Below are 16,174 nucleotides of genomic sequence, written 5' to 3'. Positions count from 1 at the left end.
AGATTAATTAAATGGGAAGAAAGGCAGAAGAAGGGAGTATTTCTGAAGGTTGTTTCCTCCCACAGTACAAATTTAACAAGTGTTTTCAAGTTTAGTTTAATTAAGCTATAATTACCTTCTGTGGAAGTATTGGTGAGAAGACTGCTGCACAGCTGGAGTAACACAGTAAGTATAATTACTCACCACCCCCAATTAAAAAGTCTTTTGAGATGTTTCTAGCAGTAGCAAGAACAGTTTAAGTATTATTAAGCAGTATTTTAGCAGTTATTTTGAATATCTATCTGTTACCTGATGAGTTAAAAAAAAAGCTACAGCAGGACAAGAACCATACATCAACTACCATTGCTAGCATTGCATTTTCTCTTATTAAAAAAGCTACACTGAACACAGAATACCATGCATATACAGATAATACCAACTATTCTGAAATAACTGCTCTTCAGTATGAGGGAATTACCAGCTTACCCTAAAAAATTTTTTCCTCTAGCTAAATAAATGCTATAAAAAAGCAAAACAAAAGAGGTGAATATGTTGGCTTTATCGATACAGATGAAAGTATGTCAACTGTAGCGTTCACTCTGGAATCGTGGAGCATAGTTTCTGGCACTTTCATTCTCCTGTGTTGTGATTAAGTCTATAATAGCTGTCAGGACTGCTGTATCCCTGGATTTAATATCATTCCAGTCCACAGGATGTGGGTTTTCTATTTTTTCTTGTAGAAGATCATCGAGCTCTTGCCTTAAATTCTGGAAAGTTTGTTGGAATGAAGGAAGAAAAAAAAAGAAAACAGAAAAGAGACTGGCAATTAGAGCTACACACGACAACATTATTACAGTAAGTTCAAATCCCTTGGGCTCTCTGTTCTCCTAATCTTTACACCTGCTGTTCTCCCATCAATTAATTTCAACATTGCTATCTTTAGGATCAAAAGCTGCTTCTCAAAAACTAGCAGTTTCACCTTTTATGACAGATTACCATCTCTGGATGTGATGGCCTTTAACAGCCTATACATCCATTAGCTGACTATTTCAGGATTAAGAATATTTGGGTTAAAAAAAAGTGTCAGATATGATTTCTAGGATCTAATATTAAACAGAGCTCTATTCAGCTCCTCCTTCCACTGGAACTTATTACTGCTAGCTGAAGAGCCCCATCCTCATGTTTCCATATCCATGTGGACATTTCATGGACTGATCAAGTCATCCCACAGCTTTTGCTACACAAAACTGGACGGAGATTAATCTCTTCAAACCGCTCACTGTAAAACATGTTTATAAGTCCTTTAAATCCACTCTATGACTCTTCTCTGAAGCTTCTACAGTTTTTCAATATCTCCATGATTTTTTCAGCATAGGCTGAACATCACCGCTATATTCCTGATGCCTGAAGAGGGACACAGCCTCATTCTCTTTAGTCAAGCTATAACACTGGAAACAACAAAAAAGTAAATCGGAGTGCCTGCTCCTGAGGCCAAACATAAGGGAGTACATTACTGTCTGCTTCTGCCCAGTTTACCATGTGATACAGATTGTTCAGAATGTTATTTTTACTGCTGCATTTTAACTTGCATTCATCTACACACCTTCAGTAGGTCTCTTGTTTACTTCATGTACTTGAACTGCTTACTGGGAATACATTTAAAACTTTATCATCTCCCTACAGTGATAAATCAGTAGGTACACAGTAATATTGAATACAGAAATCTCTAGGAAGAATCAGCGTTACACTAAGTCTTCCATATACATTATTATTAAACATAGTCACCTTCACTAAGTGCGCTATTCTTGCTGGAGACTGGAAAACAATCCATTCATCCACAGCGATGGTATCCTGATCTTTATCCTTCTGAATGGATATATCTCCTCCAAAGAACAAGAGACAGTATGGAGAGACCTCTGTACAATCATACAAGTAAATCTGCAAGACAGAATTTCCAATCACCCTAAGTGACATCAGTAACCCTCAAACTCGTAACAGAATTCCCAAAGATTAGAGTCACTCATAAATTTGGGAGACATATAAAGCAACTCAGTTGGAAAAGTTACATGAAATCAGATTGAATAGGAGCAAAAATGATCCCAAATACAGTCCTTCACACAAAGTGGTGAAATCAACTACTCCATCACAATCAGAGAGGAAAAAAAAATTCACCATGTTCAGAAATGTTATACTGGATTGAATTAAAAAAAACAAAACCAAACAAAATTTACACCTGTTATTGCCAGAAGCTTAAAAAACTCCAACCCCTCAAAGAACCAACCCAACTAAAAAAAAAACCAGAAGGTAGTACTCTGGAAAAATACCATCAGGATCACAAAGAACACAATCTGATGGCATGTAAAAGGAATGATGCAAGACAGGAAGGCTTCAAACAAAGGCACTGTTCACATCCCCTTTCAACCTTGATCCAACCTTATTAAAGAGCTACAAAAATAAATTACACAAATATAAACCCTTCACATACGCTGCTAGTTCTCATCTTCAAATGGTACACAAGCCAGTTATAATGGAATTCTGTTTCTTCCACATTAACCGATTTAGGATGAATATTAACTGTTCCATCTGTCTTGGTGCAAACTTTCACCCTTAAAAGAAAACAACAGAAGTTTTCATTTTAGGATTGAAGTAAGATCTTGAAAGTTTAGCACAATCAGGTCCCAAGTTAAAAAACCCCTCCAATTCTCTACTAGCATACTGAACTCTGAAACTACAAGGACATTCAAAGAAACTTTAACTCCTTTCCCAATAGATTACAATTGAATGTACTATATGAATTTTTAGACATATGTCTCTCTCTGCCTTTAAGAAGTTTGAATTCTTTGTCAATTTTACACCCTTAGAAACCCCTGTCATTCTCTCAAGTAGAAAGAACAACTAGCATTCTGTTTCCAAATGAAGGAGTTACTGCATTTGGTTACATAAACCAAGTTTCAAGCAACTTCTTGGAAAAACCAGTGAGGAACTTATATATCCAAATTCTTTGCTCAGTGTTAAGCGGTGTCAGTGTGGAACAAGGGACTAGCTACACCACTGTTGACCAGTCTGGAGCGGTGTACCTCTATTTGTACCATGTGCCTTTGAATAAACTTGACTCAAGGGATAACCATCAACTGCTTTGGCTATACTTACTACCCAAAATCACGTTTCCCTTCTAACACAATAATGCCATCAAACAATAAAGCAGAAACCCAGCACAATATATATGAAGCACAGCTGTTCTCCTCCTTCCCACATCTCAGAGATGTAATTCGCTGGGTGTCGATCACCGAGCTCTCTACTCCCTGAGTGAAGATGTATTTTGCAAAAGACAGAATTCAATGTTTGGAACAGAGACAGCAGGTGGGAGAGTCTCTCCAGCAAAGGGGTTAGTGTAACACATCTCTTGCTTAGTGAACTGTAAAACAGCCTTCCTCGGCAGCTGGCTTACACCTAGCTCCACCGCGTGGCAAAGGCACAGCGACACACTAACTTGCATCAGGTTTGCAAACTTACTGCATCCTTCAGGTGACTTGAGCACACTGGACTGCTTAAAAAGGAGTATCAACTGACTAGCAGTGTCTGCTACAGATGGGTCTAAATTACACAATCTAAAGTATAATTTTGACTACCTGTCTTACTCCTTCATAGAAATAATCACTTGGGTTTTTTTCTGGGGGGTTTGTGGGTTTTTTTAGTTATAGGCATAATGATTGCTCCTAGCTTGCTGTTTTGACATTACACTCCCAGAAAAATTGATCCAAATGTTCAGCTCTTCATTCTGTCTTAAGTCAGGTCCATGAAGAAAGATGTCTTGACAAGTATACTGTTACTATATAACAGTAACAGTTAAGAGTAAGTAGTCTTATATTGTAAGTAGTGATAAATCAAAAGACTGGAATTTCTGGACTCTATGTTGCCAAATAGTAAGAAAGGATAGTGTTTCAACTGCTGCTGTAGATCAAAGATGATGGTAGGACTCTCTTAGCAGCACTGTTGTTGGTATATTGTAACATTATCCACAGCATGATAAGGTCACACAAACTATTTCACAGACTAGCAGGTATCTGACTGTTAAACAAATTAAAGATCAACAATCCCATGCTCTCCTCTGTAACTCCACACCCATGACTGAGCTATACAGAGATTCATTCATGCACTCAAGCCATTGCTTCACCTTGCCAAACTACCTAGTATAGAAAACAACTCAAATACAAACCAACATTAAACAAAACCCTTACATTTTTCTCTTTTTGCTGAAGCTTGGACGGATCTTCGCAACTTTTGGATATAAACCAGCACAGATCACTGCTTTGAGCAACTTCTCGTTATCTGTAGAAGACGGCAAAGTAAATAACGCAGTTCTGCAAACTGAGATTCCAGCTATCAGAAATGTTCCATTTCCTTCCACTGCTTACCTGAGTTGGTATTAGATTTGGGATCCTTGGGGTCTCTGCTATTCACAAACCCAGCTGCAAGGAGATGCTCAGCAAACTGTCCTTTCATGTTATGCAGCATCTAGGAAACAACAAAAATGGTCCCAGAATGATGCTGTGCCAAAAGGCTCCTCTCCCCTCTTCTGCACAGACACAATCCTCTTTCTGAAACCATCAGGATGTTACCTGGAGCGTATTTGAAGACAGGAAATACTCCCAGCAATAGTCTTTCTCAGTTCTGAAACCACGACGCCGAGTCTCTTCCCAACCCTAAGAATTAAAACCATAGTTCAAAGGCGTTTGTAAGTGAACACATACTAAAAAATTAAGGACAGCAAAAACTGGAGGTCAACAAGCAACGTTTTTCTCTAGAAGGGAGAAAGTAAATCCTTTGATATCTTCATTTTTATATATATGCAGCACAGAGTAGAAAAACACAACGTTACAACCTTTGAAAAAACTTTTTCCATGGTGAGGAGTGAAATCTAGCTAAGTTTGCCAGGACTTCATTTGTTACCGTTAACAGTCCAGGATAGAAACTGCATTCAGGGCCACTTATTTCCCCTTCTTCTCACCTTCTCCCCTTCATCTGTATCACACGATACAGCTAAATCTCCCAACACTTTTGAAGTCAGCTTCAGCCTCTTGTAGAGGCTGGAAGGACAAGAATTGATGACTTCAGCAAGGCTACTAAAACATTAGGTTTTCTTTGTCTCTTTCATAGACTTATCCGCAAGAAATTAGGTTATTGGAGCCTGAAGACAAGATTCCTCCACACTAGAAGGGTGAAAACTAATTTGGTTTTATGTTTCTGTAGAAGCCAAGAAAGACTTCAAGAGCATAAACCAATCAGGTTTTTTCCTTAGAATAATCCATATTACTCAAAATTCTAGAAGAAAAAAACAAACCATTAAAACATGCCTACCGTGAAAGCATTCACCACAGTTAGATGATCACTTTTAGTGTTCTTTGACAGTTCCTTTCTTCTTGCATCTGCTACTTTCTCTTTGCCCTAAGAATAATTAGAACCTATAAAATATTCATGACTGACATGCCATTCTCTTTTCCTAATTAAGATAGAGCTATACAGCAATACTTTGTATGCTACATACATGAAAATTAAAGCTACTTCCAATATTCTGTAGGCAAAGACAATACTTCATAGTATGTGAAGGCAATCTTTTACTAATAAAAATGTAATTAACATGAAAATAAGATTAATGTGTTTTTAAACTATAATATCTCAGTTAGTCCCAATATCCTTCTGAGATTCTTAAGAATCTTATGCATAATTCTCCTTTTAGAAACTTTACCAGAGGAATGACAAAAGGGTCTTTGAAGCTGAGACTAGCTGCAATTGTAAGTACTGGATCCAAGCAGCAGAATAAAGCGCCAAAGAGGATCATTTTTCCAATATGTGGTTCAACTGGTAATCGTGCTAAATGGACACCTAGTGGAGTCAGTTCTTCTTGTCTGTCCAAAGCATTCTGTCAGGGGAAAAAAAAAAAAAAAAAGGAAAAAAGAATAAACGCAGTGTTGGAAATGGGGAGAATTTCCTTGAAATAGACCTTAGCATACCTAGAGAACAAAGAAAAGCCTAATAGCTGGAGAACACAGCTAGCTGTAATAAGGTATGGTAGCAAAGTGATCAAGAAAGTTATGGAGAAATAGAAATGTTCAACTAGATCCAAGAAAATGGCAACCATCTTTAATTGCGTTTCAAGTGGTTTAATAGGGCTCAGTGTCTTCCTGGACAAAAGTATGAAGAATTACTAACACTTCAGTGTCTTCCTAATATCAAGGTTATTTTTAGACTTGTACCTTACCCTAAATATCACTTCTGCTTTTATTTACCCTTTGCTAGTATAGAGCATTGTCATACAAAATGTATGGCTGAATTTTATCAAAACACTTACAGAATCATGCCATCAGTCTAAATACTGCCCTTCATCTAAATCAGAAGTTTCAATGTATTGCTACAACTGATTTGTACAAATGATACTAGAGCAAGAAGTCAGCAGCACGAACATGTCATTAATCTCTCCTTCCCCAGCATCCAAAGGGGCAATGACATACAAGATCTTTCTCCTATAAGCCTTATTTGCCCACGGAAAAAATATCTCAAAGTATCTCTTCACTGATCTGACTAGGATAGGAAGGCTTGGTGGATGCAACCATGAGCAGGGTGCTACGGAAGCAGTGAGTTAATTAAGTATCTGTAGGCAACGTAAATGCGAGGTGCATGTATATGTTCTGAGTCATTTAGAAAGTTCCTCGGGCACTATTCTATGCAGCCCATAAACATGTATGATGTGAAATTCTTTCTTCTGTTCAGTGAAGATGTATAAAGTGTCTGCACAATACGATAAGGGGTTGCAAATGTCTAGACCTGTACAATCAGAATTGTCTGATGACAAACAAAGCAGTAACATGGTTCTAAACAGATTTTCCCTTGCATGCACGTTAAGCAATACCTTACCAGCTCCATTAGATGATTTATGGCCAACATTACAGCATCACGAGATGGTGGATCCATTAGTTTGCTCAGAAAATAAGCAATTCCACCAAGCTTTAGAATCTGAAAGAAAACAAAACAAAAACCTGCAGTAATTGGAGAAAGATGGCTACCTAAAATCAGTAAGCAGTAACCACACTAATGTAAAAAGTGTGAATAATTCACAGCTTGAGTTAGAATTTCACTGAGTAAGAAGAGCTAAGGAGAAAAATAAAGATGTATTAATGACGAAACATAAGGATCTATTCTTCATTCGGTATGCACACACATGGTGAATTCCTAATGCATGCATTAGGAATTCAATACAAACTGCCAAAAAGGAAACTCAGTTCTAAAACTACTTTTTAGTAAAATTAAGACGACATATCCCTTGACTCACTGGCATTCTCACTGAAGCTCCTCTGATTGAATATTCGGAGGCAGAGGGAGGAAGCACAGTCCAAATCTGTGCTAACAGACCTCAGCTTTTATTTATACTAGACAATCTTATTTTTCCTGGGTTTGACGCATCTAGATACAAGTATGCATTTTGCAAAAGTCGCTGCAATTATTAGCTAAATATATTGTACTTATGGTGTAACAGAACTTTGACTTGAAGACAACCCTAGGCTCACAGTTGCATTAACTCAATCTCTTATTCCAATGGAAAAGTAGGTAATAAATATGTTTAAAGATTCCTATCTTTACCTTGATTTGTAAACAGAGTTCTTCCAAAGGCGTCCTCAAGATCTCTGGTAACTGATAATCATCCAGAAGGCTAGCACGCAGTCCATTGTACAGATGGTAACAGTGGCCTGGCTGAACTCTGGAATTAAAGTAAACAACTGTATTTTTTTGCCTACGATACTGTGACATTATGGTTGTGTTTGTTTATAAAAAGCTTTCCAAAACACTTCAAGGAATTAGAACTGAAGTGCATTCCATTGTAAAAACCATTTCAGCCTTCTGAAACACAGACCCATCAAGAGGAAAAAAGGCACGCAGAACACCAAAACCTCCTACTAACTGCTCAAAAGGAGTAATCAAGAGACCGGAAAAGAACTGTAAGTCTGAACATGACAGAAAATATTCCACAATATATTTTCAGGAGAGAAATTTTTTTTAAATTGCTATGTAGTTAAGTGATATTAATTTATAGGCAATTTTCACTTTAATGTATCACACCTGATTTATGAAGCTATGAAGGCAAACACTACCAATAAAAATAAAAAATGCAGGATTTATTCTTCTGTAAGGAGGAGGGAAACTCATGAGTTAAATGCAGCACAAGTTAATCAGTTTCCTAGGAAGACAAAGAAATCATTCTTTCCATAAGAACAAGAGACAGTTGTGCTAGCATCTGCTTCTGAACATAGTAAAGTAGTATCTTCAGCACGCATGTGCTCCAAGACTGATGGAAACAAAACTCTAACTATCCCCATTATTCTTACCTTCCTGCTCGACCTTTCCTCTGCTTGGCATTAGCTTTACTAACCCACTCTGCTGCCATTGTGCTAATGTTGTTCTGTGTGTCGAAGTGAGTTTCCTTTATTTTTCCACCATCTATAACAAACACGACGTCATCTATTGTAATGCTGTTTAAAAAAAAAAAAAAGAGAAAAAAATGCAACTTTTCATCTTTGCAAGCTTGACCTAGGATTTTAAAGCGGTTTAGCCTCTCTTTATCCCCTCCCAAACGGTGAGCCAACAAAAAAAAAAAAAAAAACACACACACACAAAACTGTGTTTGGAATTTCATTAAGAATTACGTTGCTAAGCAGTTCAATAAAGAGCTTGATTTATTCTCCTCAGTCTGGCAAAAGTCACCACATGGGGGTATGAAGTCTGCAGAGAGGACAGACAGCTCAGATTTATCATGTATAGAGGTGACTCATTATAGTAACATCCACATTTTAATGGTTTGAAACTATTAAAGGAAAACTCCTGTTTAGTCTATAAACATTTCTAGAGATGAAGCATTATAAATGAATGATACAAACACAAAACCATATATTTCTGGAAACATTAAACAGATTTATATTTTAAATTATCAACTTATTTTGTTAAATGTATAGCTTTTTTTGATCTGTAGAGCTAGCTATTTACCTAGTCTCTGCAATGTTGGTAGCAATCACGATTTTCCTTACTCCTGGCGGGGTCTTCTTAAAAACCTGTAATTATCCATGGCCCATTTATATGTTTGCCAAAACCAAACATGTGCTTAATTTATTTTTTTGTAGTTATGAAATATTACAAAGAAAGGCATACCTGAGTCTGGTTAACAGTAGGCATCAATGAATGTAAAGGTATGATAATAAACCTATCTGAAAATTAAAAAGCAGTAAAAGATATGGTATAAGCATAGAAACTTTAATTTTACAGGAAAATCAACTATGCAGAATAGAGAAAATACGCTGCAAGTCAGTCTACTGCTTCTTATTCTGATTTCACAGCTATATATATATCATAATGGCAAATTCTAAAGTAAAAAGGTATAAAAGAATTTTTTTATTATGCTCCAATGACTTGACAAGTTTAAGAAAATATATGAAGTTACGTACAGTAATTTAGATTTCATTTTTAAATTATCAAATTATTTCATAATTGCTCAAGTTTATTATTAAACTGACACTCTCAATCTTTCAATAAATTGAAATTCTTTATTTATGGAATGTATGCAACATGAACTGTAAGACAACTATCTAAATAGTCAAGAGCATAGTTAGATGAAAATATGAGTTATGCAAACAGGACAAATTAAAGTGCATCAGACAGGGATAGGGTATTTTAGTCTCCTATTAAAAAAGCTTCTAGGAATAAATGGTATTGGAAAGAACTATCAGCAAAGCAGTAGACAGAAGCTGCTGAAGAATCAAAAGAGGAAATGAACACAGAATGAAGAGTGTTAGTTTTGGATGGAAGTTATCATAGCTACAAGGAAGGACAAAAGGAAAAAGATGCAGGTCAGATTCTTTTTCAGATTGTTCACTCCTACACTGATCAAAACAAATTACCATTAGCAGATGAAAGATACCATAGAAATGCAAAAAAAGTGCTGAACACACTGTAATAATTTTGAGAGGAGAGATGAGAGAAAAAAATAATCCAGTCCAATACCCACAACCACATGCAAAAATAAAGAGTTTGTCACTAATGCTATTGTTAAAATTTCCATTTAAAATTTTGTTTTTACCTGACTTAAACATCACTTGTGACATCAAGAGATCATGCAAAGTGCTAATGTTGTCCCAGCCTGGGAGAAACACTAGAATCGCACCATCCTATATATAAAAGAGGGAGTGAAGGGAAAAGAGGTAAGAATAAATTACGCGCTGTGCGAAGAACCAGCTACTTGCACAACGATACATATATGTTGGACAGCTGATATTTGAAACTTTATTGACTCAAATTTGGAACAATGTTTGTAAGACTGTTTTCCATTTAAAAAAGTTACCTACATATATTATCTGAATGTAATAAATAAAAATTTGATTTTAAGCATTTTTCCCCTGCAGTGTTTTAAATACAGCCATTGCAACACTAGAAGAATTTGAGCTGCAACAAAAACAGAGAAACTAGTATATAATTTTCAACACAGGAAGAACAAAATGCAACACAGCGACTCATCCTCATTATCCACAGCTTAAATGATCTATCAACTGAAATATTATTTAATATTTTTAATAATAAAAATTCTCTTTAAGGAAGCAGCCAAGGTGTCAGCTCTTCCACAGATGTTTTTGAACACAGAAACAAATCTGTAACTCCAGGTTATGACAATCTACATACATTATACCTACCGTAACAGAAGTTATTCTTACTTCATGTTTGCCACTGCTTCAGGCACAGGATCCTTCCAATACTAATACTCTGATAAAGTTATTACTAAATAGCAAGGTAAGGCACCTTTGGGGATAACTATTAATGCAGTTGTATTAACTACTAATTTTGACACGCAGAAAGTTAGAAGAGTCTCTTAGCCATGTGTTTGGTAAACGCAGACAGACTTTTGCTAGGCTGTAAAAAAATTCAGTCTCCACAGCATCTAAGTCATATTTAGATTATTTCTACTCGGGCAGAAAAAACATTAAAGCCACCTGCACAACGTAGATACAAGGCAGCAAACATCAACTTTAAGTACTGCTCTTGCCCTCTCCCTCCCATAGCTGTGGAATTAAGAATGGAGATTTAATTGTACACTAAAGAGGTTTTCAGACAGTTTTCTACAGCTATTTCACAAAACCTAACTTTTACTACAGACTACAAAGAATACTACCTTTGACAAACACATACGCAGCCACAGAAAGAACTAAAAGTTTTAATTTCAATTTTTAATTATCTGACTTTCCATCAAATACCTAAAAGAGTATAATTAATTTGAAGGCTTATTTAAATGCTTATCCAAAACAAAAAATGCAGCAATGTGAATCCAAATGGCACCCAAACCTTCCAGTCTCTATCCTGTTTTATTTGCGGGACAATCCCTACTACAGGTGAAAGAATTCAGGCTCTTTTTTATCCCTTGCTCAGAAGGGACTATAAACAAGCATATAAGAAGTATTTGTAAGTTTTCCAAGTTTCTAATGTACATGGCTCTCATTAATACCCAGAACCCTATTCAAGAAAACTCTTAGATGTGTGCTCTCCTTTAAACATGGATTCTACCCCATCACCTCAATAAACGCTGCAATGAACCACATATTAAACTCAGGGCTTAAATAGTAATTAGGTATTTAAAGCTGTTAGATTACTTCTGAGAAGAGCAAACCAAAAAATTATTCTTCTTTATACCTGTATGATAAGCCAAAATAACTATCAGCTCTGACATTCCCAACAGGCACTGACAACAATTCAGGCACATCATTAGAATGTGATGACAGGAGACAGAAGCGTACCTCTTCTTCCAAAACGATGTGTCTGATAAGTGCTGCTATAAGGTCAAGGTCAACCTTGTCATCATCCATCATTTCCAAGGCATCTATGGTACTTGCTGAATACCTACAGGCATTGAAAGAGCGTACATACTGGTCACTTCTTAACATACAAAGACATGCACTCATGTTTCTGTTGTAAGGCTCTGCAATCACACATCTATGTAACTCACTACCGATCAATTTATTTTTGTCTGTTCAATTACTGTACCTCCAATGTATTCTCGAGATTTAATTTGTGTGATTATTGTCAGTTTAGAATAGTAAGTTTAAGAATTACCATGTTATGACTGAACTGCATCTGAAGCATTTACATGATCTCTCTGCTCATGGATTAGCTAGGACCTAAACAATCTGGGTTTACGCTTCAGTTTCTCTCTCACTCACAATGAGCACAGGAGGCATCTCATCTTTCAGCCAAGCTACCATTATGGAAAGAATTGCCAACTGGGGCAACTGGTGGGAAAGGGAAGGAAGAGTGCAAGTGGGATGAGCAGAGCATGGGATAGGCCAGACAAGAGATACAGCTATGAGGACTTTTCCCTTAGGGGAAAAGAAAAACAAACCAGAGATAAAACTGAGCCACCTATATTCATTACTGTTACCAAGCTGGATATATAGACAGTCCCAAAATGCACAGGACAAATAAAACAGGAAAAAACACAGGAACATGCTGTTCCTGAAATAAATCAGCCAGGCTATCCAATTAATCAACTTCTCCAGATTACCAAAGAGTAGTCAAATGCTGGCAGTCAGAAGAATGTTTCAAGTGGACAATGTCTACTAGGTGCTCAAGAGGCAAAATTATTTAGCTTGGTTTTAAACCACTCTAGAAGAATATTAAAATATTCTGAGGAGAAGGTTGTGGTAGGGACTTTTTGTTTTGTTGGAGTTACTGGTTTGTTTTTGTTTGGTTTTGTTGTTGTGAGACTAAAATATTGTGAGTCCTCTCTCAAAGAAAAAGACCGAAGGAGGAGAGAATTAGTCAGAAGATAATCACAGAATCTTTGGGTTGGAAGGGGCCTTTAAAGGCCATCTAGTACAACCCCCTGCAGTGAGCAGGGACGTCCTCAACCAGAGCAGGGTGCTCAGAGCCCCGTCCAGCCTGACCTGGGATGTTTCCAAGGATGAGGCATCCACCACCTCTCTGGGCAACCTGGGACAGGGTTTCACCACTTTGTGAAAAATTTCTTCCTTAGATCCAGTCTAAATCTGCCCTCTTTTAGTTTAAAACCATTACCCCTTGTCCTATTGCTACAGGCCCTGCTAAAAAAAGTCTGTCCCCACCTTTCTCCTCAGCCCCTCTCAGCCCCGGCAGCTGCAGGAAGGTCTCCCCAGAGCCTTCTCTGCTCCAGGCTGAGCCCCCCCAGCTCTCCCAGCCTGTCCTCCCAGCAGAGCTGTTCCAGCCCTGGAGCATCGCTGGGGCCTCCTCTGGCCCCGCTCCAGCAGGTCCGTGTCTCTCCTGTGCCGAGGGCTCCAGAGCTGGACGCAGCACTGCAGGGGGGTCTCCCCAGAGCGGGGCAGAGGGACATTAGAAGAACTAAAGACCAAAGCTCAAGAAGCACTAACATTATGCTGAAGACTGTAATGGACAACAGCAACATCAACACCGAGTGACTCAGGAGCTGGAAGTTCCCTTACAGTTTGCACAAAGAAAGCGAATTCTCTGCGATAACTCTAAAGCACTCCAATGGTTGCCAGCCAACTGTACTGGCAATTCCATCGTTATTGTTTTCCACACTAGCAAGTATCACATCATTGATAAAAGCACAGTAACGGAATACAGCACTAATTTACGTTTTTCAGGTAAGTGTCTAAAAACTCAATGCAAAGAGTAACTTGAGAACAACCTGCCCCGCAGCTGCCTTAAGTAGTCCGGCCATCGCTCCCTGTAGATTTCCTCTTTTTCTTCTTTTTCTGGTCTGCTTACATGTCCTTGCATGAAGCCTTTCTTCCACCGTGGCCGACGGTCTGTGTTTTCTGGAGTATACCTTGAAAGTTAAATAACAAACATAACTAAATTTTGAAACTAAAGTAACTTAAAGCCGGCTGCATGGTAGTTTTCCAAACTATGGACAATAGCTATACCATGTAAATAAGATTCTTAGATTTCTTTTCTGAAAAAGAATCTTACTTATAAAAACCCGGTACCATCCCTAGTAAGCATGAGAACAAGCAGAAAAGAAAGTGTGAACAAACAGAACGACTAGCTTGATTTAGAAGCCTAAAAATTCACCACACCAAAAGAGAGACAAGTTTTTTTCCTTCTCAAGCCAATATTTCCAGGTAGCTATGTGCCATTTTTAATTACTGTAAAAGCTACTAGACTTCCCTGGAAAGGTTTTCTGTTGACAAAACACAGCTAATTCTTCCACAGGTTATTTATACCAAGGTAAGCTTTGAAAAGGCATACTAAGCAAAAAACCCCAAAATATTACCTATAACGGTGTTTCAGAAAATACACTTACCTCAACTTCTCAATTACATCTTCAAGAAGATACTCCACCACTGGGAAAGTGAACCCAGGTATGTGAATCATTGGGCAATTATCTGCCAAGGAAGGCATAAATCAAGTTTTTAAACAGCAAATAAAATACTGTATTGAAATAACAGAGAGAGAGAATAAACATTCTTCACTATTTTTGCAGCATAGTTGCCAAGTCTATAGGGCTTTTCTGTTTATTTTGAAATTCCCATGGAAGATGCTAAATTCAATTCCAAATGAAGTTGCTGAATAAAAAAAAGCATAGGTAGCAAGCAGTGTATTGTTCTCCAGCATGTTCATCTGCTTCCAGCTGCAGAATAAAGCTGGAAGACTGAACAACTAAAGGCTTCATTCTGGTGGCCCACTCACACTGAGACTTCTAAGATACAATAAATATTAGTAAATATCTTATATGAAAACACTCTGGAAATACAGTTCCCGTGATATGTCTGAAAAGCAAATACAGAAGCAATGTATGCTCATGATGAGATAAAACTAAGGAAACAAGCATCTTCATCAGCAGGCAACTATTTGTAAAATTGAAGTCATTACCTCTTTTGATAAAAATCAATCCTAAAATTTGAGAACTGCATTATACTGTAGAAGCCTAAATTACTTACAAGGAACATGCATAGGAAGCGTTTCACCTACCAAAATAGTCCGAGAACTTCTCTGCATTTAAAGTAGCACTCATCAGTATTACTTTCAGATCCAAACGAATATTCAAAAGATCTTTAATAATGCTCATTAACACATCTGACTGAAGATTTCTTTCATGAATTTCATCAAGGACTACATGACTAATGCTGGACAAGTGCCTAAAATAGAATAGCAGGAAGGTAAACATTTGTTTTTAGCAAAATTAGAAACACAGAGACGAGACTGTTAGAAACAGCTCTGTAGTCAAGTCATTTCATAATTGTATTCAGTTTCTTATTAAATAAGAAAACTTACTTATCTGACTGGAGCCACTGTAGGACAATTCCTGTGGTACAGTATAAAATTGAACCTTGTTTCCTTGGTAACCGACTGAAAGAGACACATTAAGAATTCCTCAGTTCTCTTCTGTATTTTACAAAGTACTTTAAAAGCATAAAAATCACAATGCAGATAGTCATTTTAGACATTATGAAATATGCCTCATTCTCTAACATCCTCACTTAGAGTTCAATTGGTGGAACAAGGAATAAGGCCACAGTTGCAGCATTTTTGTTGACAGAGGAATGAACTACTTGAAATTTGACAGAAGCTCTGACTTTCCAGACATCATTTTTCATCATTTGCTCATTGATCTGCTGACCCCAAATTCTTGCAGCTATCTAAGCTCAGCATAGATGACAGCTAAACATACAGCAGCGTAACATGCTTGATTAAATAGTAAAGAAAAAATGATACTCAGTAAACTCAAAATAAAATGCTGAAAGGACTAAGCTGTCATCTCTCACCAGCAGTTTCTCCTCAACGATAATTCAGATTCCACTATTTGCTGGTAACATTTCAGGTATTTTTTTTTAAATTATAGATGACTCCAAATGTAATACCTTTTTCTCTATGGCACTAGGTCTACGAACTCTTGTCAGCACACCTAACTTTATTACCTGATCTCAGTGGGATTACTCAATAGATCCATGTAGCAAATATAAAATTTCCCCTAGAAATATGGCTTATAGCATTCTCTCCTTTAGCATGCCCGTTTTCCCTTGAAATTCATGGGTTAGGAACAGTTTTATCTCTATCTATAGCAGATCCTTTTAGAAGAGCTGAAAAAAGGACTTACTAGATGAAGTACAACTTCGTGCTAGCCATTGTTACACGTTGCACAAAATACAATAATTGCACTCAAACTTTTTGC

General features: G+C 37.2%; 1 protein-coding gene across 1 annotated transcript in view; it reads right to left on the bottom strand.

The window, feature by feature from the left end:
- Positions 1-560: 560 nt before the first annotated feature.
- The window catches only part of DHX36 (DEAH (Asp-Glu-Ala-His) box polypeptide 36), a 20,079-nt gene continuing 4,465 nt past the window's right edge, over positions 561-16,174 (bottom strand). Inside the window, exons 6-24 of the mRNA XM_010287021.1 lie at positions 15,277-15,351; positions 14,974-15,140; positions 14,306-14,387; positions 13,688-13,828; positions 11,802-11,904; positions 10,100-10,187; positions 9,175-9,230; positions 9,013-9,077; positions 8,358-8,501; positions 7,615-7,732; positions 6,892-6,990; positions 5,726-5,899; positions 5,338-5,424; positions 4,599-4,682; positions 4,395-4,494; positions 4,218-4,308; positions 2,465-2,585; positions 1,765-1,917; positions 561-746 (exon numbers count right to left, since the gene is read on the bottom strand). Coding sequence (XP_010285323.1) covers positions 561-746; positions 1,765-1,917; positions 2,465-2,585; positions 4,218-4,308; positions 4,395-4,494; positions 4,599-4,682; positions 5,338-5,424; positions 5,726-5,899; positions 6,892-6,990; positions 7,615-7,732; positions 8,358-8,501; positions 9,013-9,077; positions 9,175-9,230; positions 10,100-10,187; positions 11,802-11,904; positions 13,688-13,828; positions 14,306-14,387; positions 14,974-15,140; positions 15,277-15,351 — 2,134 coding nt within the window. The remainder of the gene's footprint in view (positions 747-1,764; positions 1,918-2,464; positions 2,586-4,217; positions 4,309-4,394; positions 4,495-4,598; positions 4,683-5,337; positions 5,425-5,725; positions 5,900-6,891; positions 6,991-7,614; positions 7,733-8,357; positions 8,502-9,012; positions 9,078-9,174; positions 9,231-10,099; positions 10,188-11,801; positions 11,905-13,687; positions 13,829-14,305; positions 14,388-14,973; positions 15,141-15,276; positions 15,352-16,174) is intronic.

This window comes from Phaethon lepturus, unplaced genomic scaffold (genome assembly GCF_000687285.1).
Source record: "Phaethon lepturus isolate BGI_N335 unplaced genomic scaffold, ASM68728v1 scaffold38765, whole genome shotgun sequence".
Lineage (NCBI taxonomy): Eukaryota > Metazoa > Chordata > Aves > Phaethontiformes > Phaethontidae > Phaethon > Phaethon lepturus.
The sequence above is the reverse complement of the archived record's forward strand: the minus strand, read 5'-3'. Positions and strand labels throughout refer to the sequence as shown.